Source organism: Astyanax mexicanus, chromosome 18 (genome assembly GCF_023375975.1).
Source record: "Astyanax mexicanus isolate ESR-SI-001 chromosome 18, AstMex3_surface, whole genome shotgun sequence".
Lineage (NCBI taxonomy): Eukaryota > Metazoa > Chordata > Actinopteri > Characiformes > Acestrorhamphidae > Astyanax > Astyanax mexicanus.
The window spans coordinates 43,501,494-43,525,868 of NC_064425.1; the positions used below are offsets into that span (position 1 = coordinate 43,501,494).

The following is a 24,375-nucleotide window of genomic DNA, read 5'->3' on the forward strand; positions in this document are numbered from 1 at the left end:
ATTTTGGACCATTCTTCTTTACAAAACATCAAATTATCTCCAGTTCAGTTCAGTTTAGTCAGGTTTGATGGTTTCTGATCATGAACAGCTGCTTTAAATCACACCACAGATTTACAATAATATTCCAGGTCTGAGGACTGAGATTTTCCACTTATCTTCACTTTAGACAGACTACAGATTATGTCATATAATATGCTATATGTCCACATGTTTGTGGACACTCCAAAACACCATAATGAATGCATCTAGCTCTCATGCACACACACAAACATCTTGTTCAGTCCCGGTAGTAAACAGTTGGTCCTGCTTTCAGTTAACAGCTGTGCTGAACGTGTCAAGAGTTAATTACTTGAGTAATGTTCTAATCCATATTATGAGAACTATTATGAAACAAAGAAAAAAATCTGTCAATCTGAAACATTTCAAGAACTTCAAAAGTATCCTCAAGGTCACAACGATCTTCAAAAAAGTTATGGTGAAACTGGCACTCATCAGTATAGCCCCAGGATAGGAAGAGCAGGAGTTTCCTCTGTTGTACAGGATAAATTAAGCAGAGTTAACAAACAGCTCCCCAGATAAGAGCACTTAAATGCTTCTTCACAGAGTATTTTAGTTTGTTTAACACTTTTAAAAGTTACTACATGATTCCTTAAGTGTTCCTTCATAGTCTGGATATGTGAGACCCAGATGTTGGAAGCACCAACCCATAGAGAGCATGGACAACTGTACTCTCTCGGACTCCGGCTGCTGATGGACAAGCAGGATGGCCTGGGATTTGAACCAGCACAACATATCATCACACTGTTAATATTCTGTTATAATTATAGTTTTTATTCTTTTATTCTTGAATGCTTGCAAAAGTCTTAATTGGGCAAAATTAATGAAAAAAAAATATATATAAAAAAACACTCGACTCTCAGTATTTTGTGGGTCATTTGTAATTTTATTAACATTTTAATGAAAGTACAATCAGCCAAACCACTTCTCAGATCGCTTGCTCTTTACAATGCATCCCAATTAAACTCCAACCGGAACACAGCCTTCCACCTGGACCTTCCAGTGAACACCTCTTTCTTTGGCGAAACTCTAAAACGTTGGAAAACGTACAGCTTATTTTCTGCGTTTCATTCACGATAATCTTGAATCACAACTAAAGCACTGGCAGAATCTTTACATCCACCCTTTAGAGCACAGGTTCACCAAACGCTTCGAATGAAAGCAGCTTTTTGGTAACACTTTCTATGAACGTCATCTTTATTAGACGCTATAACCACATTCATAACATATTATAATGCATTTATAAGGCATTATAAACATGGCTGTAAATGTTTATAATAATGCATAACCCATTATAGACATGTTTGTTAAGCATTATGACCTGTGATCATAATACATTTTAAGCTGTGCTTAAAATATATATGTTAAAATAGTATATCTCTATCTTTAATAATCTAGTCCTACAATGAGTGAGAAAGTCTGGCACTTTACTTAGAGCGCACAAAGACCTGTTATAATACATTATAATAGACAAAAATAATATTATATTCAAGACAATAATAATTCATGAGTGGTTAAAAATATATTTATAGGATTATTGAGGGTCTGTTTATAAGTTGGAAGCTTTTTTAGTGATGATAAAGTCTGCAAGCAGGGACTGAGTGTCTTGGTATTGATGTATAACATGTTATAAACACTCCAGCTATTAATGCATTATAATCACAGTTCATGATGCATAATAAACATTGCTATAATGAATTATACATTTTTATAAATATGTATAGCCATGTTTATAATGCCTTATGAATGCATTATAATGTGTTATGAGTATGTTTATAGAGTCTTATAGAGATGACGTTCAAAGAAAGTGTTACCAGCTTTTTCTTGCTGTTTCCGGATTATTATTATTATTATTTAATGCATTACGGAATCTTAATATGATGTACGAACGCTGCGTGATGTTTTTAATTTTTTTATTTTAATAATGGGTTTCATCACACCTGCCACAGTTCTGCCATTGAAACGGGGGCTTATTAAGTACTGCATTCAGTACTGCATTCAGATTTTAGTGTAACTCCTGCCTCGACATGCCATCCCATTCTTTTGGCTTACTGAAAAAACGTTTAGGAAGTTTTGATTTAGGAATACGTTGAGAAATCGGTGAGCCTTTCACTTTTTTTACATACGTAGATGAGAATGAAACAATTTTTTTGGAATGCGATTGTGCTTTATAAGTTTCATAGCCCAGTTAAATCACTTAAACTACTTAATTTCACTAATCGACTAATAACAAGATTTCCTCATTTCCTCATTTCCTCAACTCGGATATGAACGGAAACCAATGCGAACAGCACCAATTTTGAGAAGCATGACCCGAAGTCCAATTTGAGAATGACTTATAAATAAAAAATACATATATAATTACATCCAAAACACAGCGTTGAAAAAGGCAATAATGCAGCAATTAAATCTTCAGTACACTGTTTACATTTCCATTGGGTTCGGGGGCAGAAAGGGGAGGAGAAGGAGGAGGTGTGCGATGGGGGCGGGATCAGGGGGCGGGTTTTTTTGGGGGTCATCTTGAGAAGTTTACTTTGAACTTGCAGCTCAATATATATATATATATATATATATATATAGAGTACACTGCTCTAAATCGGCTCAATGCTGAGATAAAAATAAATAAAAAAACGGAAATCAAAAATTAGAATCAGTAAAGTAAAAGGAAGAGAGGAATCAGTGCCACGCTTTACGTCAAGGATCCTAATTTAGGATTAATCGAAACACATTCATAAGATACTGTAAATCTACCAAGGCGATGCAACGAACATTCATAAATCTTAATGCAGACAAGAATATACCGTACTATTCCTACTAATGACTCAGACAGATTTACAGCGCATGGTGAACAGCACAGAACAAGCTAATCTGTGGATGCCTCGGTAAGGACTTACGACGAGGATTTAGAACTCGTAGAAAGGAAACGTTAGGTGAAACGTGCGCCTTATAAATGTGCTTCACGCCTCGACTAGCATCCTTCAGATGAAGTGCGGACTGACGCGTGAGTCTTTGGGGCTAAACGAGCAGTTTTTTTTTGTTTTACTGTTCTATGCATTTAATAGTTTAATACGTAAGAGGCCAATAAACTACTGAGAATGTGACGTGAGAATGTCGCTAACCTACTGCATCCTACACTAAAGTAGTCTGTACAGTGTTTACAGGGGGAGGAGGATGTCGTCTACGTTACTATAGCGCTGCCAGGTCCGTGTAAATTGGTGCGAAAGTAGAACAATATTTTTTAAATAGGTAAATGTGTCAAATAATCAACCTGTGTGTCCTAAAACTTAGTAGGACCTGTTTTGATCCATTACTGACATTTGGAAAGATTTTACAATAACAGTTTTTGACGATAAGCAAAAAAATTCAAACTAATTTCTATTTGGTGTTCCTTTAGCCCGTGGTTGATTGTGGTTGCCAAACAGTTATTTTAGCAACCCTTTATTGTGATAAATTGAAAAAAAAAAAGGTGTAAAGGAGCAAATTTTAAGAGAATCGTCATTGGCTTCTATTTTTCTGATCGTTTTAAAGTTTTAAAGAAGAAAACTGTCAGAATATTGAGAAATCAGGTGGAAAATTAGATAAATCTCAAATAATTTTCGATTGGCTTTTTTAATTGGGAACATCTATTACAGTTTAGCTTAGCGGATGACAAAAAAGTGCTAGTCAGAAATGGTAGAAACCAATAAAATTATTACAATTTCTAGGCATTTTCTGACCTATTTAAATGTTTAACAAGCAAACTGTTGGGTTTTATCAAAAAGTGGCCAAAAAACTTCTTAAAATATGAAGTAATCAGGTTGAAAATTCCACAAATACCAAATCTACACAATTTGCTGTGGTATACCAATTATAGTTTAACTTCACAGATGAAAGAAATGGTAGAAACCCTTGAAATTTATACGATTTCTAATCATTTTCTAAACATTTCAAATTTTATCAAAGTAACTGTTGGTTTTCATCAAACACTGGACAAGAAACTTCTTGAAATATTGAGAAACCAGGTTGAAAATTCCACAAATCTCAAATCATCTTTATTTGCAATGGAGTATCTGTTACATTTTAGTTTAGCGGATGAAAAAAATTGGAGAAACCATTGAAATTATTATGATTTCTAGTCATTTTCTGACCTTTTCAAATTTCCCCAAACTAACAGTTGGAGTTCTTAAAATATTAAGAAATTAGGTTGAAAATTCCACAAATCTCAAATGTTCTCATTTAGCTTAGCGGACAAAAAAAATTGCTAGTCACAAAAGGTAGAAACCCTTACCATGACCTATTTAAATGTTTACCAAGCAAACTGTCCAATAAACGTCTTAAAATGTTGAGAAATCAGCTTGAAAATGACTCAAATCTCAGTTCTTTTCGAATCTCTGTGGTATATCTGTTACAGTTTAGCTGTATTTAGCGGATGAAAGATAGAAAAAAGATAGAGTGCTAGTCACAAAAGATAGAAGGTAGTGATAATAAAACGGTTTTGGTTTCAGTTTTCAGCTTCTTTGCCACTATTTTTCGGGAAGGGAGGAAGGAAAAGGAATGTCAGCCGAGTCTCGCGACAAAAGAAACGAGAACGTTTTTTATTTCCGAAAGCTAAGTTGCTAAGCTAAGATGTTCCTTTTGTTTTTCCAAGCTAACAAGCTAACATTCGGTGTAGTGTTGTTATTTTTTTTTGTTTCGTTTTTTTTTTTTTTTTTCCTTTTTGTTTCTTTTTCTTTGTTTCTTTTTAAAGCAGTTTCACCACAGCAAAGACACCGACATATCTCGCTATCGTGAGCTAGCATCGAAATGGTGAACAACAGACGACGTAAACGTAAACCTCGGCTATCGAAGAAATTCGGCTATCGGTCGCCGCGCATCAGAAACGGTCCCCACAGCGAGTCCTCGGACCGGAGCGAACGCCGCCATGTTCCTTCTTACGAAACTCCTCTGGAAAGAGATCACCACTCAGCGACGCTTCAGAACTACCGGATGTGAAACAGACAGCCTAGCAAAGTCCAACTAAACTACTCACTACCGAGTACTAGCAGACCACGCGCGCGGCCCGGAAAATAAGAAGCTGATGGAGTCGAAGTCTACCTAAAGATACATTCAGTCAAAGGTACCTGTGTCGTTGTCTTGTGCTGGTTTATACAACAGTCCGTTTTCATTCAGCCATGTTAGGAAATTGTATTTATTTATTTATTTTTTTAGTCTTTTTTTATTCTCTCTCTCTCTCTCTCTCTCTCTCTGTGTGTGTGTGTGAGCAGCACAAAGTCATCTTTAAAGTTTGATACGCCACACATCGCATCGGTACAAATTAACGAATAAAAACGTCTAGTTTCTCTAGTTACCTTTTCAGTTATGTACACGTTTTTCGTCTAACTGTGACATTTTTAAGTCCATCCAAAAGCAAAAAACAGGAACAACACAAGTACGTTTATAGCATCATACACCAAATTTCAGCATGCTCTTCTTCTTTAACTTTAACTTGAACTTTAATGGACTGCAGATTACTCCTTTTTTACTTTTTTCTTTTTTTTTTTTTTCCTAAGAAGCGGTACAATAAATGAGGATAATCAATAAAAAATTGATAACTTCAGCACTAATCGATTAAGATTGCGATATGTTTTTTTTTTTATGTTTTCGGAGCGATGACTGGGTTCTTTTTTTTTTATATATATTTGTATATATTTTTTCTCTTTTTTATTTTATTTTTTTCAACAAGTGAACAAAGCAACCAGAGTGAGAAATGGCTGAGAGATGGTTCTCCCCACCCAAAGACCACTAACCTATCCGTTCTCACTTATGCACTGAGACGGAGAGAGCGCGTAAAAATACAGTTTTTTAAGTTGTACGTACCTTTTTTTTGTACGTTTTGGGGGCTACGTTAATGCTCACAAACAGATTTGCATGAATAAAAAATAAAAAATATATAGAATTTCATCCCTATCACAGTTTTCAAATGAAAAAAAATTCAACGAAATAAAAAATGCTATGAATAATTTTAATTTTAGACTCTGCTCAGCTGAAATTATGAAACAGCTTCACAGTTTCAGTGCTTCTGGATGACTGTATGGAATATATCGGGTGTAAGAAGCCTTCAGAGTGCGTTTAATGATTTCAGAATCCTTACAAATAAAAAAAACAAATGATAATAATATGAATAATAATTTACACACGCTTATACACACACGCACACTTATATACTGACTGTATATATTTATATATTTACTCCCCGATTGGCTTATTAGACGTCTCTCCTGGTGTGTGGAGAGAGATGCGTGTTTGGGTTAACGGTAACGTTTTAGTGCAAACTCCCTATCTGCGTGCCATGTTGGATTTTATCGTTTTGAACGTCGGTCATGGAAACGTACATACAGTATACGGGGAGGGGAGGGTTGGTATGGAACCCCTGCTAGTAAACGGGACGTGAGCGAGGGGGTGTAGCTGCAGGACGATCGTGGCTCCTTTAGTTCATTTGCTCAAAGAATTTGTAGGTGGGGTTCTCGTAGCCGTGGTTCTGCATCTTACTGAGCTGCCGCTCCTCTGGGGTCAGCATGGGGTCGACCTGGAAGTGGATAAAGAGAGAGAGAGAAAGAGAGAAAAACATATTTTTACATGTCAAAATGCTTTTTAAATCCTTTCATTTTCCAAAAAATCGCCAGTGTTCCTTATAATCCGGTGCTCCTTGTGTATAAATTCAATCAGTCAGGTATTAAGGAGCAGTAAAGCCACTCCGCTGAAGTATAGAGTTATACAGGAGTTTCAGTGAAGTTTCTCCAGCACCAAGACTGGAGCAAAATTAGCATTAGCCGCTAATCGCACTAAGCACTAGCACTTACTTCCACTCTTAAGAGGTGAGTTTTATCGGCCTGTAGTCTGCTGCTAAATAACTCCTGCTAGCACTGCTGGAGCAGTATTAGCAATAATCGCTAACCATGCTAAGTGCTAGCTCTTTCACTGTTCCAATGTGTTAAAACAAACTGCTAAAAACTGGGACGAACTGCTAGTAACGGCTAGAACCTGCTGAATTAGAAGAAAAACATGCAGCAGCACCCCTGTTCCTTACTAGTGTCGCTTAATGCACTTTATAATCTAGTGAAAAACAGACCAGAAAATAGACATTTATTAATAGTGCATCTTATAGTGAAAAAAAAAATACAGTAAATTAGTATTTAAAGGAACAATCCGATTGAGTGTGTAAAATCTATACTATAGGAGTCCCAATTTCCAAACACTGGAGAGAGTTTCACTCTGTAGCTAATCAAGCAACCTTACTAAAGCTCAGTGATTACTTGTTAAGCAGAAAAATAGCCAGCTCGCCCACTTCCATGGCCGCAGCACACTGTTTTCGTGTTGTCGTCCATTACCTGGCAACCTTGAGTGTGGAAATGGGACTGGAGGAATGGTGGTGGGCAGATTCGGAAGCTACATCCCACACAGATTACCATGCCATACTGCACAGTTATATTTCTTATACGTATTATGCAGTACTGAGCTGTGGAGCAGTAATAACAGAATCTTACCTCTACGATGCCGTGGCTAATAGTGCCGTACGGTTTACGGCGGACCAGCAGTAAACTGATGACCATCACCATAGCGATCGCCACAGCAACCACCAGCAGCCCCACCATCGCTCCACGGTTAAACGTCTCCAGAACGTCTGGCTGCTGAGGGGAGAGAGAGAGAGAGAAAGAGAGAGAGAGAGAGAGAAATGGTGATAGTAATAATAGTAATAGTTATATCCGATTTCAGCAGCGACGCTTATTATACAGTATTTATTATACATTAACAGTATTTACCAGTTCATCTCTCTGGATTCCTGGAGACTTGTAGACCACTTGTTTCAGCTCCACTGAGGTGTTGATCTAAAGAGCAGAGAGATACAATTTAATACTATTATTAATAATAATAATAATAATAATAATAATAATAATAATAAAGTTATAGCTCATACATATACATCTTATACATCTTATACATTCTTATACATCATACACATGAGATTGACCACCCTGAGGGGTGTTGAAATCATGGTAATGGCCTCTAAAGAAAATACATCCAATTGTATAATAATATTTTTTATAGATAAATATAATTTAATTTGATTTAAAGTGTTTTTCTTTCAAATGATTGAATTATGTACTGAGTTTAATCCAGTACTGACCTCTAGTGGTTAAATATGTCTATAACACCTACATGCTGTGTAAGTCCAGCACAAACAACTATTCAGTCACTAACTCATTTATTTAAAAAGCTGACTTTTCCAAATATGTGACAGATGTCAGAAATAGCAACACATGCGCACATGTTTTGGTTTTGTCTAAAATTGGTTGTTTTTTGAAATTCTGATTTTTTTCAGGAGTGTTAAGCAGGTCATCCAGCTTTTGCCTATAGTAGCGATATATTTCTCGTACACACCCCTTAAAACACCTGATGCTTTAATACTGGATGCTTTAATTCAGAGCGCTGCTCAGGAATAAGCTCCATTAGAAAAAGAAAAAGAAAAAAAAAATATATATATATTTAAAGGTGTCCAATAAGTTCAAATTGTAATTATATTGGTTTTGTTGAATAATAAGGGTTAAGTATTAAGTATCAAGATTCCTTTCTTAAAAGGAACATCCAGCAGACTGAACACAGAGCCCTAAAAACAGGCCAATTCTCAAACCCCAAAACTGTTACATCACAGTCGTGTCAGTCTTAATATATACATCCTCTAGAGAAGGCTTCTTAAGGCTATATTTCTGCCCAAAGTAGTTAGTAATACATGAAAATATGAGCTAAAAAAGCAAAAGTTCAGACAGACTACAACTACAATGTTGTTTTTTGAAATTCTGATTTTTTTCAGGAGTGTTAAGCAGGTCATCCAGCTTTTGCCTATAGTAGCGATATATTTCTCGTAATGAGGTTTATCTGGGGAAAACATACATAAACTGTGGCAAGACAGCTTACGTTACTCAAGTGGAAAAAGAAAATAAAAATCCAATTTTTAAAAATTGGGTGAAAAACATAATGCAGTTTTCTGATTGTAGAAAAGTAAATTGATACATTTTGGCAGGCTGCAGTGGAAAATGTATTAGTATTTGGCAACCTGTTTTGATTTATATAGGCAATATGGACTCTGTGGATTAGTTGTTTGATAACTACCCAGTTTGGAAACTATTTTAATATTTAATCTAATATATCGTTCTGTGATTTCTCTATTTATTTAGGCACTTTAGGAATGTGCTTATATAATAATCTTGGTTGTATTTATATATTATTTGTTTAGAACTTAACAGAAGTTCAAAATTTATACATTGTGCAATAAATGTCTTTTTTCAATGTGATTTTTATCATGATTTTTATCATTCGATGCCTTTAAGGCAATAACCTTACAACATCAGTGCAGACATGGATAATAAAACCAAAAATCATGTAAAGCTATCATCAAAATTGATTATAGTAGGCCTAAAACACATTATTTAATAATGAAATGTATGTCAGATCCTTAGAGCTCTATTGTGTAGGCTTAAAATTACTGAATTAACTCTGAGCTGATGTATTTGTTTGTAGAGGTGGGCGGATCGATCCAAATATCGATAATTTCGATACCAACGCTGGTATTGGTATTGAGCAATACTCGTGTAAAAATATCGATATTCAAGCTTTTTTCTCTGCCGCACGCACTGACTGCTTCGCACGAGGATTCACCACAGTCTACTCTCTGGTCTCTTGTTGTTGCACATGCGTCACATGGCTCAGCAAAGCCAGCTAAACCGCCACGGAGGTAGGCTCAGCCTGGCCCCGCCCACTCAGCGCTCTCCTCGAGTCGACACGCCTCTACCTCAGGAGATTTGTGTTGAGTGATATTTTTTTACACTCTGTTTATTTAAGAAAAACTTGCATTTGAATTGCACTGAAAGGAAGACGATTCCTTATTTTTTATTGTTTTTCCAAATGACAATTCTATTAAAAAAAAGAAACAAAGAAACTAGAAAAGATGTCTAGTGAGGGGAGAATTTTTATTTTATTTTTTAATATTTTTTAACTTTATATTTAAACTTTGTTTTGTTACTGTTCCATTGTTTCTAAACAAAAAATGTTGATTGTGATACTAAAGTATTTTGTTATCACGTACAATGTTTGGTGAAATTATATCCTAGGTTTTTGGATCATTTGGATCTATAAAGCTTAAATATTAAAAAGTATCGGTATCAGTATCGATATCGGCAATACTGGCCCTGCGTTTACTTGGTATCGGATCGATACCAAAATTCCCGGTATCGCCCACCTCTAGTTGTTTGCTCAAAAAAGCGTTTCTTTGTCTATAAATGGAAAACTAAAGATTTGAAGACCAAATTTCCATGATTTTTCAAAACCTTCTGGGTATTTTGATTTTTCCAAAAACTTTCCAGGCGTTAAAAAAAAATGCTATTTTCAAATTCAGGGGTTCCCTTTTCTCTCTAACGTTTTCTTTTCTTTTCTCATGTATTAAAAAAGATATTCGCATATAACACATGGGTGACTATCCACCCTGTGTAGAGATATAACAGTTTAGGAGGTGCTGTATTTTTACCTTCTCCTCGTACTCGTAAGTAGGAGGTCTCTCAGACGTGGCGTAATCATACTCATCCACAGCAGACACTGTGAACAGAGAGTAAAACCATATGCATTAAATATAATATATCACACAATATAACAGAATTCAATAATACAATATTACACTGGAAGCCCAAATATATAGGTTTCGTTCAGAGTCTTACCTTTCTTATTGCTTGGCTGAGGGTCTTATATAGTTAATGGAGAAAAAAGAGAGAGAGAGAGAATTAGATGAGCAGATTATTATAGAGACAGAAATTTGCTTTGTAACACTGCTGACTGCTTATCTATAATATACTGCTTATCAAATTATAAGAAGAAATATATCTGTGTTCCAATTGCATTACATAACAATAATATAAGGTATGTACTACATAGTTATTGTCATGTCTTAGCCCTGTCTCATGTCTCTGTGTGTTTTCCTCATGTGACCTGTACTCCTCTGTGTCTCTTGTCAGTAGATTTCCACCATGTGTTTCTCATTTGTAGCTCCGCCCCTTCCCCAGGTGTTTCTAATTCTAGTGTGTTTTATGTTACTATGAAGAGCCCTCCTCTGCCACCTTGTCCTCCGTCGGTCTTTGCACTAACCCCTGTTGTTTTGTCTCTCCGTGTTTCGTAGTTTCTCCGTTTTTCATAGCCTCTGTTCCCTGTTATTTTCCCTGTTTATTGCCCTGCTCAGTTTAGTCTTCCTAGTCCTGTTTATTTCTAGTTTCCCTTGTTATTCTCTTGTATATACCCTGCTTTGTGTTTATTTTCTAGTTTTGCTCCTTATAGATATTCCCTGTTTGTTTATCATTATTATTATCTCTAGTTTGTTTATGTTCTCTAGTCTCCCTCGTTTATTTTGGTTTATTATCTTTGTTACGTGTTTACTTGTTTCTTTGTTTATCTTTGTTATTTATTTATTAAATATTTCCTTTTGTTCTTACCTGCACTTGTGTCCGCTTTCCTCGTCTCCCTGCCTGGGTCTACCTGACAGTTATTCTAGTCATATTGTGGGTTTGGCAGGTTAGTAAACAGATTATTACCATACTATCCTGTTCTGTACTAAACCGAAAGTGATGAAGCATGAAGTGTTCTTCATCAGTTTGTTTAATATTTGTAACATTTTGTGTTTGTATATGTTGCTAATATACTGCCACCTGTTGCCTATTTAATACTGTTCCAGAAGTGAGTAGCTCCCCTATTCTATTTTTTAGTATTTATTGTCATTATGTGATCTACACTTCATACTCTATTAAAAAAAAAAAATCTAGTTAGTATTAGTAATTAATATGCAATTGGGACACACCCCTTAAAACACCTGATGCTTTAATACTGGATGCCTTAATTCAGAGCGCTGCTCAGGAATAAGCTCCATTAGAAAAAAAATATATTATATATATATATATTTAAAGGTGTCCAATAAGTTCAAATTGTAATTATATTGGTTTTGTTGAATAATAAGGGTTAAGTATTAAGTATCAAGATTCCTTTCTTAAAAGGAACATCCAGCAGACTGAACACAGAGCCCTAAAAACAGGCCAATTCTCAAACCCCAAAACTGTTACATCACAGTCGTGTCAGTCTTAATATATACATCCTCTAGAGAAGGCTTCTTAAGGCTACATTTCTGCCCAAAGTAGTTAGTAATACATGAAAATATGAGCTAAAAAAGCAAAAGTTCAGACAGACTACAACTACAATGTTCCTTTTACAGAGCTAAAAACAAAGCAATTCTACGCTGCATAAATCACTATATAAAAGCAGAACTTCCATAAAAGAAGAAGTATTGTATAAAAGGAAAAAAAAAACTGTGATGTAAATAGGCTTGTAAAACTGCATCTGAGTATTTTTCACCCCACATACTTACAATTTAGACGATTTCAGACAAGATCAAATGCACAATAGAGCCAATTGCCCATATAAGAAAGTGAAGAAACAAGAAATCAACAAGGGCTTTGCTCTAGTGCCCAACATAGGCAGCTTGACAAACCTGTCTATTGAACTGGCAACCCTGTGTTTAATAACCCGCTGCCCTATTGGCTGGTCACACTAACACCTGCCTCTATGATTTTTTAATCTCCCAGCAGAGAAAGCTAGGGGTCAGATTATGGGGTCGGCCATGCTATGGAGTAGGAAGGGCCTCACTGAAGCTCCCAACACTGGAAACATAGCAGACTCAGGTATGGAATTTACAACCATGTAATTACACATAGGACTCAGAGGGAGGGACCTATAGAAATGTATTGATTTATGTGGTTTTATACCTATGCGTGGTGGGTAGGGCCGGTTCTGGAAGGCCCTCTCCTCTTCCTCCTCATCATCCTTCTCTTCCTCACTCTCTGCAGGCAGCAGCTCTTCTGTGGTGCGAGTCTCAGAGAACGAGGTGGTCATCAACTCACTGATATCACCTCTCTCCGTCCTCAATAACTCCTCTACAGAGAGAAAGTGAAATAGTTTAGTCAAAACGTTCTCCTAGCTGCTCTTAAAACTGATTAAATACTGTTTATGATCTTTAGTCTGAAGCTCCTCCTCCTCCTCCTCAATTTGTTTACTGAGTTTTCTAAGCCCCCCATCATGACGTGGGGTACGCCTTCTAATTCTCAGATTCCTGATAATAAAGGATCATGTGGTGTAAATCAATCCATTAATCAATCAACCTTTATTTTAACTTGAGAGTACAAGATAAGTGACCCTCTTTTACAATCAGTCAAGGATTTACAATATAAAAGGGATTGAAAACATTAGATAAGACATTAGAAATAGAAAATAAAAGAAACACACTTTAAATAATCACATTTAATAAAGAGGAATGACATATTATATATGAAAATCTAAATAAAATGTCTATAAAATAAACATAAAAAGTAAAGAAAAAAAATAATAGTAAAAGAAAATGATAACATAGTAATGAGGTAAGATAATAAAACACGATAAAATGAATAATAAGAATCAAAATAAAAATATAAATAATTAAAAATAAATAAATAAAAATAACAACTATAAAAATGTAAATACAGTAAGAGAAAGGTTAAACTCAGTGAAAACAGTCACAGGCTTTCTGATGGTGATTAGAAACTAATGATCTCCTGAATCTCTCAGAAAACTGGCAGTTAGACAGTCACTCCACTTTAGAGCTTTAAAATCATGTGGTTTTCTGTTTGAAAGAAAGAAAAGAAAGGTTTCTTTTTTCAGAACTGTGTTTTTGTTCTGGACCGGCCCTACGATCTAACTGCTGCTCATTATCAAATGTGAGGAGATCATCACTTCAAATCCCAGCAAGGAAAAGATACACGGACTAAAGCCTCCCAGTCTGAGGACAACATGTAATAAGAGGGATTCTAATCTGCAAACATACAGTATTTAGGGGGAGGAGCCACGGACTAAATAAACAAAGAAAAAAGAAAGGTGTATCGTACGGATCTCGTCACGGAGTTCCTCAGCCAGGGCGGGGACTTTATACAGCAGAGCCAAGCTCTGGTTCATCCTCTCCTCGATCACGTGGAGATGAGTGTACACCTGCAGGAAAGAAATATATGTTACTACTGTAGTATATGTACTTTAAAACCGATCCTTCTACCAAAAAATACAGCAGGACCCTATGATGCAACTAAACGTGAATCTATTGTCACCAGGTCTAATGCTTATAAAGCCCCCAAACTTTTATGAAGATGCGGATTTCATTTTCCACTTCATTTTCCACACTGCCAAAAGTACCAATTGGTCTTATATAATATTCTAATTTTCTAAAATATTTTTTATTGGCTGTAAGCTTCATAATCATCATAACGTAACCCCGTGCACCTGTAAATTGGTAGGACTTTCTTTAGATTACTTACAAGGACAAGCTGAATGTGTGCTTTTGCACATCAGTGACAACAGTGGGTGTGGCTTAAAGTAGCTGGATGCATTTATGTCCACAAATATTTGGACATACAGTATAAGACTTTTATGTGTATGAGTTTTCTTTGGTGCAGAGGGATGGACAGACTGGTAGAGGGATGGACATTCTGGTAAAGGGATGGACAGACTGGTGGAGGGATGGACAGACTGGTAAAGGGATGGACAGTCTGGTAAAGGGATGGACAGACTGGTAGATGGATGGACAGACTGGTAGATGGATGGACAGACTGGTAGAGGGATGGACAGGCTGGTAGAGGGATGGACAGGCTGGTAGAGGGATGGAAAGACTGGTAGATGGAAGGACAGACTAGGAGAGGGATGGACAGACTAGTAGATGGATGGACAGACTGGTAAAGGAATGGACAGACTGGTAGAGGGATGGACAGGCTGGTAGATGGATGGACAGACTGGTAGAGGGATGGACAGGCTGGTAGATGGATGGACAGACTGGTAGAGGAATGAACAGTCTGGTAGAGGGATGGACAGACTGGTAGATGGATGGACAGACTGGTAGAGGGATAAACAGACTGGTAGATGGATGGACAGACTGGTAGAGGAATGGACAGACTGGTAGATGGACAGAAGTGGAGCTGGTAACAGATGGTAAACTGGTGGATCAGTGATGGTAAAGGCGGGTCACCTGGAACTTCATCTGTTCTGCTTTCTGAGGGTCGGCAGACTCGATGTGCTGGTAGTGCCGCAGTGTGTGTCTCCGGTCCTTCTGCTCTGCAGCCAGATAGCGCTTCAGGGCCTGCAGCACACGCTCCGGCTGTGTGTGTGAGTGTGTGTGTGCAGAGAAAGAGAGAAAGAGAGAGAGAGAGAGAGAGAGAGAGAGATCAGGACTATCCTATTATACAAAATGTGCATAATGGAAGGAAACTGAACATGAAGAAACACATTTTAGCTTATACATGTACTAGGTTGTATATACTATTTCTATTAGTGTTGTTGCTGTTGGTACTAATAATAATAATAATAATAATAATAATAATAATTATAGTTTTTGTTACTAATGAAAATAAATAACAATATTGTTAGATCATAAACTCTTTTTCCTCTTCTTCATCATCATATTATTATTAATGTTGTAATTATTGGTGGTGGTTTTATAACTTGTTATTACACAGTCTATAACAAAGATTTATTACAATGTGAAAAATATATAAATATTTAAATATAACATTTTGCTGTCAGTATTATTATTATTATTATTATTACTTCTATCATTTATATAGATACAATTAAAAATAATTGAATTAATACATTAATAAAGTTTTAATTAAAAGGTACATTTTAAAAAAATATGTAAAAAACAAATGTTCATTTTTTTATGAAAAGAACAATTTATTGTACATAATGTGTACATTAATTGATGTTTTATGACATAAAAAGTACAATTGTATTTTAAAAGAAAAAATTCAAAGATTATTGATATACATGAATTAAACTAATAATAAAATGTATTTAAAAATAAGTAATTATTTTTTTTGCAGACAGTAAAGACAAGAGAATACAGAATCTGTGTGCTTACAGCAGAAAAGTTTGTGCGTGTGTGTGTGTGTATCTGTGTGTGTGTGTGTGTGTGTGTGTGTGTGTGGTACCTGTGGGGGGTCGCTCTGTACTGCGCTCAGGTAGCTCTCCAGGGCCAGTCTGCGGTTATTATTCAGAGTCGCCACAACGCGAGCCAGGTGAGTCTCAACCAATCGCTGCCTCTCACCTGCAACCTGCTCCTCCAGAGTCTGCAGCACCGCCTGGAAATGCTGAGAGAGAGAGAGAGAGAGAGAGAGGGAGAGAGAGAGAGAGAGAGAGAGAGAGAGAGAGATGATAAGGAAGGAAAACTGCAGTGAGGGACAAAACCTGTCCTACTTCGTCTAAAAAGAGTGGGCTGAAAAAGAACGACAGCACAACAGATGGGACACACAAAGGCGTCAATTTATCATGACATAAAAACAACATAAAAATTGTTCCCCCAGATCCTGAACTTGCCTATTTATGTATAACCTTCTAAACTATAAGGACTTTTGGTCAGCCTACCTCGTTCAGTGCCTGGCGGTCAGATTTGGGTAGGTTCTTGGATTGGTTATCTGCTTCTGCCCATTCCTTCATGATCTGAAAGATACACACATACAGACAGTCACATGACCTTTATTAGTACCTAAAACATCAATTAATTTGATTTAAATATTGGACAATAGACAATATTACTAATCATGAAGTACATTTTTATAAAATCTCTTAAATATTGAATATATGGCAGCAATAAAGTCTAATGCTCCACCTCATTGATACGCTTCATCCTTCGTTCCTCCAGGTCCATCTTGGCACGGAGGAAGCTGGCATGTTCGCTGTCATCGCTGGGCATTTCAAAGTAAACATCCACTCCATCTGTAGGGCGTGGAGTGGGCACTAACATCACAACAGAGAGAGAAAGAGAGAGAGAGAGAGAAAGAGAAAGAGAATTGCTCAATTAGTACAATGTCTCAGCTTGTCCAGAAATGCATGTGTACAGCTGGTAATGAGGGGGGACTCAAAGAAGAGGGGGAATAAAAAGATTTGTATTTATTGTAGCTGCTCACATAAAGCTAGACATGAATGGTGTTTCCGTGTACTTTGGTACGCAGATACAACACAAGATGCAAATCAGTGAATCGATAATACCGCCCCCCTGCTGACGATGTCCAACCATCTCAGTCAGTCAGCCCTCCCTATACTGCCACGCCTCTAAACCCATACATCACCCAGTGCCTCTCACAAACTGCCCATCACATTTTTCATACTTTTTCAAGGCTAAAATCAGGGGGGTTCTCCCCTTTAAATAACGGGACAGTCAGGTGTTGAGTCATCTATAGAAAAGAAAGGAGGGAATATGAACAGATAGAGAGAGGGAGAGAGAGAGAGGGAGAGAGAGAGAGGAAGAGAGAGAGAAAGAGGAGGGTGTGGATGAGTGTAGATCAATACAGATACAGTCTGAGCAGTACTCAGGGTTATTGAGTTTAAGATGGAGCTGAGACTGAAATGCCCTATCCAATCCATACCTGTGTCTGTGTGTGTGTGTGTGTATGTGTGTGTGTATGTGTGGGTGTCTGTGTGTGTGTATATGTGTGTGTATGTGTGTGTTTAAGTCTGCTGCACTGACCTGTAAATGCCTCAAACTTTAAACAGAGATTTACAGCCTGTGGGTTAGTGTGTGTGTATATGTGTGTGTGTGTGTGTGTGTGTATGTGTGTGTGGGTGTGTGGAGATGTATCTGGGCCACTAACTGGTGGAGAGATACACAGCAGGACATGGAGTTCAGGTCATAAACTAATAGTGCATTTCATTCACGAGAGTAAGAACATCGTCATAGAGCTGCAGTATTTAAACAGCTCATGAAGTGTTACATTATCTTTTAAATAAGGCTAAATACTGGCCATTGTGCTCATGGCAAGACGATGTGAATTATGAATGAACGAATGAACAGACACTTACTGCTTTTAGCTCCTTTCTAGAAACTCAAGAATGTGTTACAATCACAAACAGTTTTACACGCAAACATTTACAGTCAGCACTTATATACACCAGTAACAAGCGACAGCCAATCACGCACAGTGTACTCTCAACCGGAAAGGACCGTCCACCTAGAGTACTATCAGTGTCTGGGTAAACAGTTATAGATACATACACACCTACACACACCAGGACAATTTTAAGTAGCCAATTTACCAATTCACCCATTTGAGTTTGAAAATATTGTGTTGCCAAATATTCGTTGCATCCCTAATGTTTATATACTGTTAGATACTGTATAAATAATTATAAGTAGTAAAAATAAATGCCATAAGTAGGTGTTTAATTTAACAAATATTTGACTTAAAGTTTAGAACAATTTAAATAGATAGACATACAGAAAGACAGATAGAGAGATAAAGACAAGAGGCAGATAGATAGATAAAGATGACAGACAGACAAATAGATAAAGCAGACAGACACAGATAGATATATTTATGATATATTTATGTCTATTAATAATTCTGTGCAAACACAAAAAATGCTTTTTTGCCCCATTTGAGTTTAAAAATATTGTGTTGCCAAATATTCAGTGCATTCATAATATTTATATACTGTTAAATACTGTACAAATTATTATATTATAAATAATAAAAAATAATTTTAACTTAAGAAACATTTGACTGGTAATAGAACATTAAAAATAGATTTAATAGTGTAGAATTTTAACATAATTAAAACGTAACAGAGAATGGGTGTCAGTGCGACGGGGTAACTTACAGCTGTCTCCGCGGGTCAGGGGCTGTTGCGTTGGGGATTTGCCGGATTTCTCGTAGTAGAAATTATCCATGTAGTCCGTGGTCTGATAAGGTCCGGAGTCAACGGAATATTCGTATTCCTCCGGGTCCTTCGCTGCCACAGCTGCTGCTTCTTCATCCTCCTCATCTTCTTCTTCTTCTTCCTCTTCCTCTTCTGCCTCAGCTTGCTCCTCTTCATTTGCCTCTTCCTCCTCTTCCTCCTCCACGGCTTCCTCTTCCTCCTCCATGTCGTCCTCCTCTATGTCGGTTTCAGGGGAAGGGCTGGGAGTGGGGGGCACCACCTTCACACTGAGGAATAAAAGTGAGCAGTTCACTATGAAGCATCAGTTTATCATACTAAGTTGTGCACTCCACAAATGAAAACTGCTCATCACCCTGAACACGCCATCCCCACTGTGAAACATGGTGGCGGCAGCATCATACTGTGGGAATGCTTAATAAAGGTGTTATTGCTACAGTAGAAAAATGGGACTTGGCCCATAGCTGCCACTCTAATGCCTCCATGAAACTCCCTATGAAGAAGTGTGTTCCAATACTTTTGCCCGTATAGTGAGTATATTTATATAGGGAGTAAACAGTAAATGGTGTCGTACCTCGTGGCCTCTTTTTCTCCAGCCAGGGACACTAGAGGTGGGGTGGCTCCCTGGGGCGTGTCCACTCCCTCTGTCTCACCACGACCACCGGCACCACTCCTGCCCGGACAGCACACATACTCCACCCCTCGGAAACGGTTACCACACGGCAACAGCAACCCGTAACTATGCAGCTCCAGACTGTCTGCTGTGCATGCCTAGAGACAGAGAGAGAGAGACGGAGAGAGAGAGAGAGAGAGAGAAAGAGAGAGAGATACAGAGAGAGAGAGAGAGAGTTATACACCACAACAGCTCAATTAGTTTGTGCATGACTATTTTCAGAATGGACAGATGGACGGACAGATAGATATATAGACAGATAGGTATATGGCAAACATCTATCTATCTATCTGTATATCTGTCTGTCTGTCTGTCTGTCTGTCTGTGTTGTGAAATATTTGGTGAGAGTTTCAGAACTTTTGAAACTGATGCTTTATTAGATGTAATGATTTCAGTATTTCATAAATCTGTAGACTCAACTTATTCTCCTCAACGAAGAAGCAATTTTATTTGGAATTAAGTATACTATTTAATCTGATCTTCTTTAATAACATGATGTATTTGTGCTATTCCAAATTCTATTTGATATATAAAGAACACGATCCAACAGAGTTCATATATATATATATATATATATATGTCATAATTTAGCATTGAATGAATCAAGTAAAATTTAATCAGATAAATAGAAACTTATGCTGTAATCATCTTCTATTTATACACTGGTTAAACGTGTCAGTAAAAGTCAGTAAAAAGGACATAGGACATAGGCAGCTCTATTCTGAATGCATTCTGAATTCACGGTTGGTAAGAAGCTATAGTCGGGTTTCCAACAGTAAGGACAGCAATTCAGCATCTAACAAAAACTAGCACACAGAAAGCTCCAGTTCCGCATGCTGACCCAGTGTTCTGTGAGCAGGGTGAACATACAGCCCACCCGCTTCTCTAATGAACTCGGCTTTAATCAGCTCGTGGAGGCTAAAGCTGAATGGCTCACTGGTGAGACGAGGCGTGTGGAGGCCACAGGACTTCACTCTTTATTCATAGCACCAGTTCAGCTTAGTTCAGTGCTGTGAACACAGCACTACAGTTCCTCAGATCAGACTCATTAAAATTTTACCACTTTTAAACACGGCGTAAAAACCTCCAGCCGAGTGTGAGTGCACATTTTTATATAGAAAATAAGATAAATAGGAAAGAGTGGAACATTTAGCTAATGTGGAAAATCCTGTAAATTCAAACCACTGTCTAGTAAAATCTGCGTATGATCTTTACACACATATAAACACACACTCTATCTATCTTTCTGTATATCTATCTATCTCTGTCTGTCTGTGTATTTCTATGTCTGTCTACAGCGTCTGTTTACAGTATCCATCTCTGTCTGTGTCTCTCTCTTTTATATGTCCATCCATCCATCATCTTTATCTACCTATTTCTTTGTTGTTTTTTTCCTATCTGTCTGTCTGTTTTTACCCATCTATCTCTCTTTGTCTATACAGTTGTACATTTTATTTTAATAATACAACTATATATTATTGATATGATCCCGAATGGGAAGCTGTAATTAATGTTTGATGCTGGGATGTTTTAGCTGCTCCGTACCTCTTTGGCGATGTTGTGCCAGTAGATGTAACTCTCACAGGAGTCCATCTGCTCCTGATGCAAAAATCGACAGCGGTCAGGAACCAGGAGAGCCTCACTGACATACTCTCCAACTGCAGAAGGAGAGAGAAAAACATATAAAAACCATACAAAATGAAGGAATTTCTGCATATTTACTGTTTTAGGCAAATGTTTCAGCTAAAAAAAACTCCAATGTGGTGGAATTACAACCATTCTATAAAGAAGAGTGCTGTAAAAGCATCCGAGCCTCCACTACTAGACTCTGCAACAGCTTCATCCACCAGGCACTCAGACTCCTCAACACACAGAGACAGAGCTGAACCCCACCCCACCCACCACACACCCAACACACCCACACAAAACTGAACTGAACCCCCCCCCCATTTATACACACAAAGACTGAACTTCACCCACACACACACACACACTCAGCACACAGTGACTGAAATGTCTGTATCCCTATCAGCAATATTTGCTGCCACTCTCAAAAACTAAACTATCTACCTCAGTAACTGCTGTGATTATTATATCTTACAGTCTGTTACACATCTCTGCACCTTATCCTCACTATACACTTTATTATACCGTATCGGTACTGCACTGTCCTGTCTTTAAATCGTCTCATCTTTTGTATTTATTGTATTTATTGTTATTTAGTGTTATAGTTTTATGTTGCACTGTCGTCACTCCTGCACTTTATGTTGTCTATTGCTTGTTGTTCCATGTTGCACCATGGTTCCGGAGGAACGTAATTTCATCACACTGTGTACCTGTACTCAGTTGTAATGACAATAAAAGCCTCTTGACTTGACTTGAAGAAAGTTGTTGCTGCTGAGGTTTGCTGATCAGTTATTACATTTGGGGGACAAACACTTTTTCACACAGTGGCTTCTTTTTCGTTTTATTAGTATTTGAACAGGTGGCTGGATGGCATCACAAAATCAGTTTCCGGGTCACGGAGGAGAGAAGGTGGTTTGGTAGGGAAAAGGAGGTACTTTTGGGGTTTATAGACGACCCAGCCTGAATTTTGTGAGAGAAGAGTGTTGCTTTTAGTGTAATAGTGAAGAACAGATATGTTTGCATCCTTAGAAAAAGAAAAAAAGCCAGCAGCCAGCAGCCAGACAGCAGAAAGAGAACATTAGTGAAATAGAAATAGTAATTTTGAATCATTTTAGATAAGATAGATATTAAACTGAGAGAAGAAGAGCACGGTTAGCTCTCCTCTGTTCCGTACATTACTACTGTGAAGCAGCTGAAGCAGCAGATTTATTAGTGAAATCATTATGTACGATGTGTGAGCAGAAACGAAGGACAAAGGCAACTTAGAGTGAAACAGCTGCGACTGCATATTTCATTTATTCGTCTTGATTAACCCTGACGTCGCGATTTATACTGATATCTACATTCACTTAAAGAGATAATGATTTAGATATGAAATAAAACTGTGAATCAAAAGTGTGTAACATTATAGCACAGTTAGTTTTGAATACTCAGTGTAATTGGCTGAGGGATCTATGAGTTCTAGGAGTGCAATATTGCACGGTTGCCACATGCACGCTTAAAAAAAGGCCAGCCATGACAAAGCAGCAGCAAAAATGAGATATATAGGTACACTTTACAATAAGACTACCTTTATAAAGGGTTTATAAATGGTTTATAATTAGTTTATTAATGGTTACTAAGTAGGTTGTAAATGCCTTAAAAAATATTAAAAATCAGTTATAACACATACATACAAAGGGCCACAATGACCTGTTGTTTGCCAAATAGTGAACCCACAGCCATCTATATTGTGGCCCTTTCTACGTATGTGTTATAACTGATTATTAATGATTTTTAAGGCATTTACAACCTAATTAGTAACCATTAATACACTAATTATAAACCATTTATGAACGCTTTATAAAGGTAGTCTTATTTTAAAGTGGTACCGATATATATTACATGTTAGTGCCTTTTATCCAAATAAAAGCTAAATGCTTGAGTATTTCTGCTGTTATTCACACACTGTCCCAAACAGGGATGCAATGGTATGAGATTTCCATGCTCTCAGATCTCCGCATCACATGATTTTGAACAATTACACCAAAATATTTACAACATTTTACTAATAAACACTTTTCTAGAAACTATTTTTCTGAGCTGGATTTCTTGCTGATAGTTGTTGACAGGATGATCACAGAAGCTGTTTAGAAATGGCAAATCTAAGATGTGTATTATGCCTGTATCAAAGGAAAAAATAGCTAAGATGCTAACAGCCAAGCTCAGCTGTTGTAAAAAAAAACAAGATGCTAACAGCTTAGGCAGTGTTCAAACATGTTAGCTGCAATTGTAACAGACAGTCTTGGCAGACTTGGGGCATTATTTTAGCCCTAAAAATGGATGGATTTTTACTTTCTGGACCTGGTCTATCTACCTCTGCTTACACAAGCTAGCACTTGTACTTTGCTGGTGGTGTTTTTCCTCCATAGACAAATTTTAATTATTTGTTCCTTAGCTCTGAGTTACTGGGTAAAGCATATAAACACTGATGTGTTATTCGCACAAATAGTACAGGAATGAACTGCCATGCTGTTCCTGGTGCTGTTAGATCGCTCCTCGCTCCTATCTGACGAGACGGTGTTGCTGCCTGGATTCAGCTCTGCCTGTGGGGGGTCGCAAGCCAAGGTGGGCGGGGCCATGAATACTACTGTAATTCACGGGTTGATGTAGACACGGTGCCTTTCCTGATCGATTTTTTTTCTGAATATTTTCTTATACTAGCTACTGCAGACAATGAGGAAGAGGAAGACTTTCACATGCAGCATCATATACAACTATTAACTATTGTATTTTACAAAGAACAAAAAAAAGTGGATTTTAAGCTAAGGGAGGTTAAAATAACAATGTTATCTTGTAAATAACATCATATTTATGGCCTTACCCAGACAGCGGTAGGGGATGACGATGGACTGGCGTTTCTGGCAGTAACCCCAGCCTTTGTTACACCAGGCCGGGATCGTCACTGGAGCAGAGGCCTCTTCCACATGGGAGATCTGCAGACCTGGGTACATCTGAAACACACACACACACACACATATAGACACACACCGACACACAGAGGGACAGCAGTCAGGGACAGCAGTCAGGGACAGGAGTCAGGGACAGGAGTCAGGACCGGGACAGATGGAATAAAGAAAGAGCAAAAAGGGGAATAAGGAATGAGACGAGAGAAGAGGTACAGGAGGATGAGAGAAAATGGAGCTACAAGAAGTGGAAGGAAAGAAGAAGGGAGGAAAGAATGGAGAGCCGTGTAGCTCTAAAGCGCTTTG

General features: G+C 37.5%; 1 protein-coding gene across 2 annotated transcripts in view; it reads right to left on the reverse strand.

Moving 5' to 3' along the window:
* Positions 1 to 922: 922 nt before the first annotated feature.
* aplp1 (amyloid beta (A4) precursor-like protein 1) overlaps positions 923 to 24,375 on the reverse strand; it is a 102,993-nt gene continuing 79,540 nt past the window's right edge. Inside the window, exons 3-17 of one of the 2 annotated variants that reach the window (XM_007232534.4) lie at positions 23,988 to 24,117; positions 21,044 to 21,156; positions 19,400 to 19,596; positions 18,769 to 19,094; positions 16,781 to 16,908; positions 16,537 to 16,611; positions 16,104 to 16,262; positions 15,143 to 15,271; positions 14,019 to 14,118; positions 12,867 to 13,034; positions 10,782 to 10,805; positions 10,595 to 10,662; positions 7,836 to 7,901; positions 7,560 to 7,700; positions 923 to 6,601 (exon numbers count right to left, since the gene is read on the reverse strand). In XM_007232534.4, coding sequence (XP_007232596.2) covers positions 6,503 to 6,601; positions 7,560 to 7,700; positions 7,836 to 7,901; positions 10,595 to 10,662; positions 10,782 to 10,805; positions 12,867 to 13,034; positions 14,019 to 14,118; positions 15,143 to 15,271; positions 16,104 to 16,262; positions 16,537 to 16,611; positions 16,781 to 16,908; positions 18,769 to 19,094; positions 19,400 to 19,596; positions 21,044 to 21,156; positions 23,988 to 24,117 — 1,923 coding nt within the window. In that variant the 3' untranslated portion in view covers positions 923 to 6,502. Of the gene's footprint in view, positions 6,602 to 7,559; positions 7,704 to 7,835; positions 7,902 to 10,594; positions 10,663 to 10,781; positions 10,806 to 12,866; positions 13,035 to 14,018; positions 14,119 to 15,142; positions 15,272 to 16,103; positions 16,263 to 16,536; positions 16,612 to 16,780; positions 16,909 to 18,768; positions 19,095 to 19,399; positions 19,597 to 21,043; positions 21,157 to 23,987; positions 24,118 to 24,375 lie in introns of both variants that reach the window. The other variant, XM_007232533.4, reaches the window with a different exon arrangement.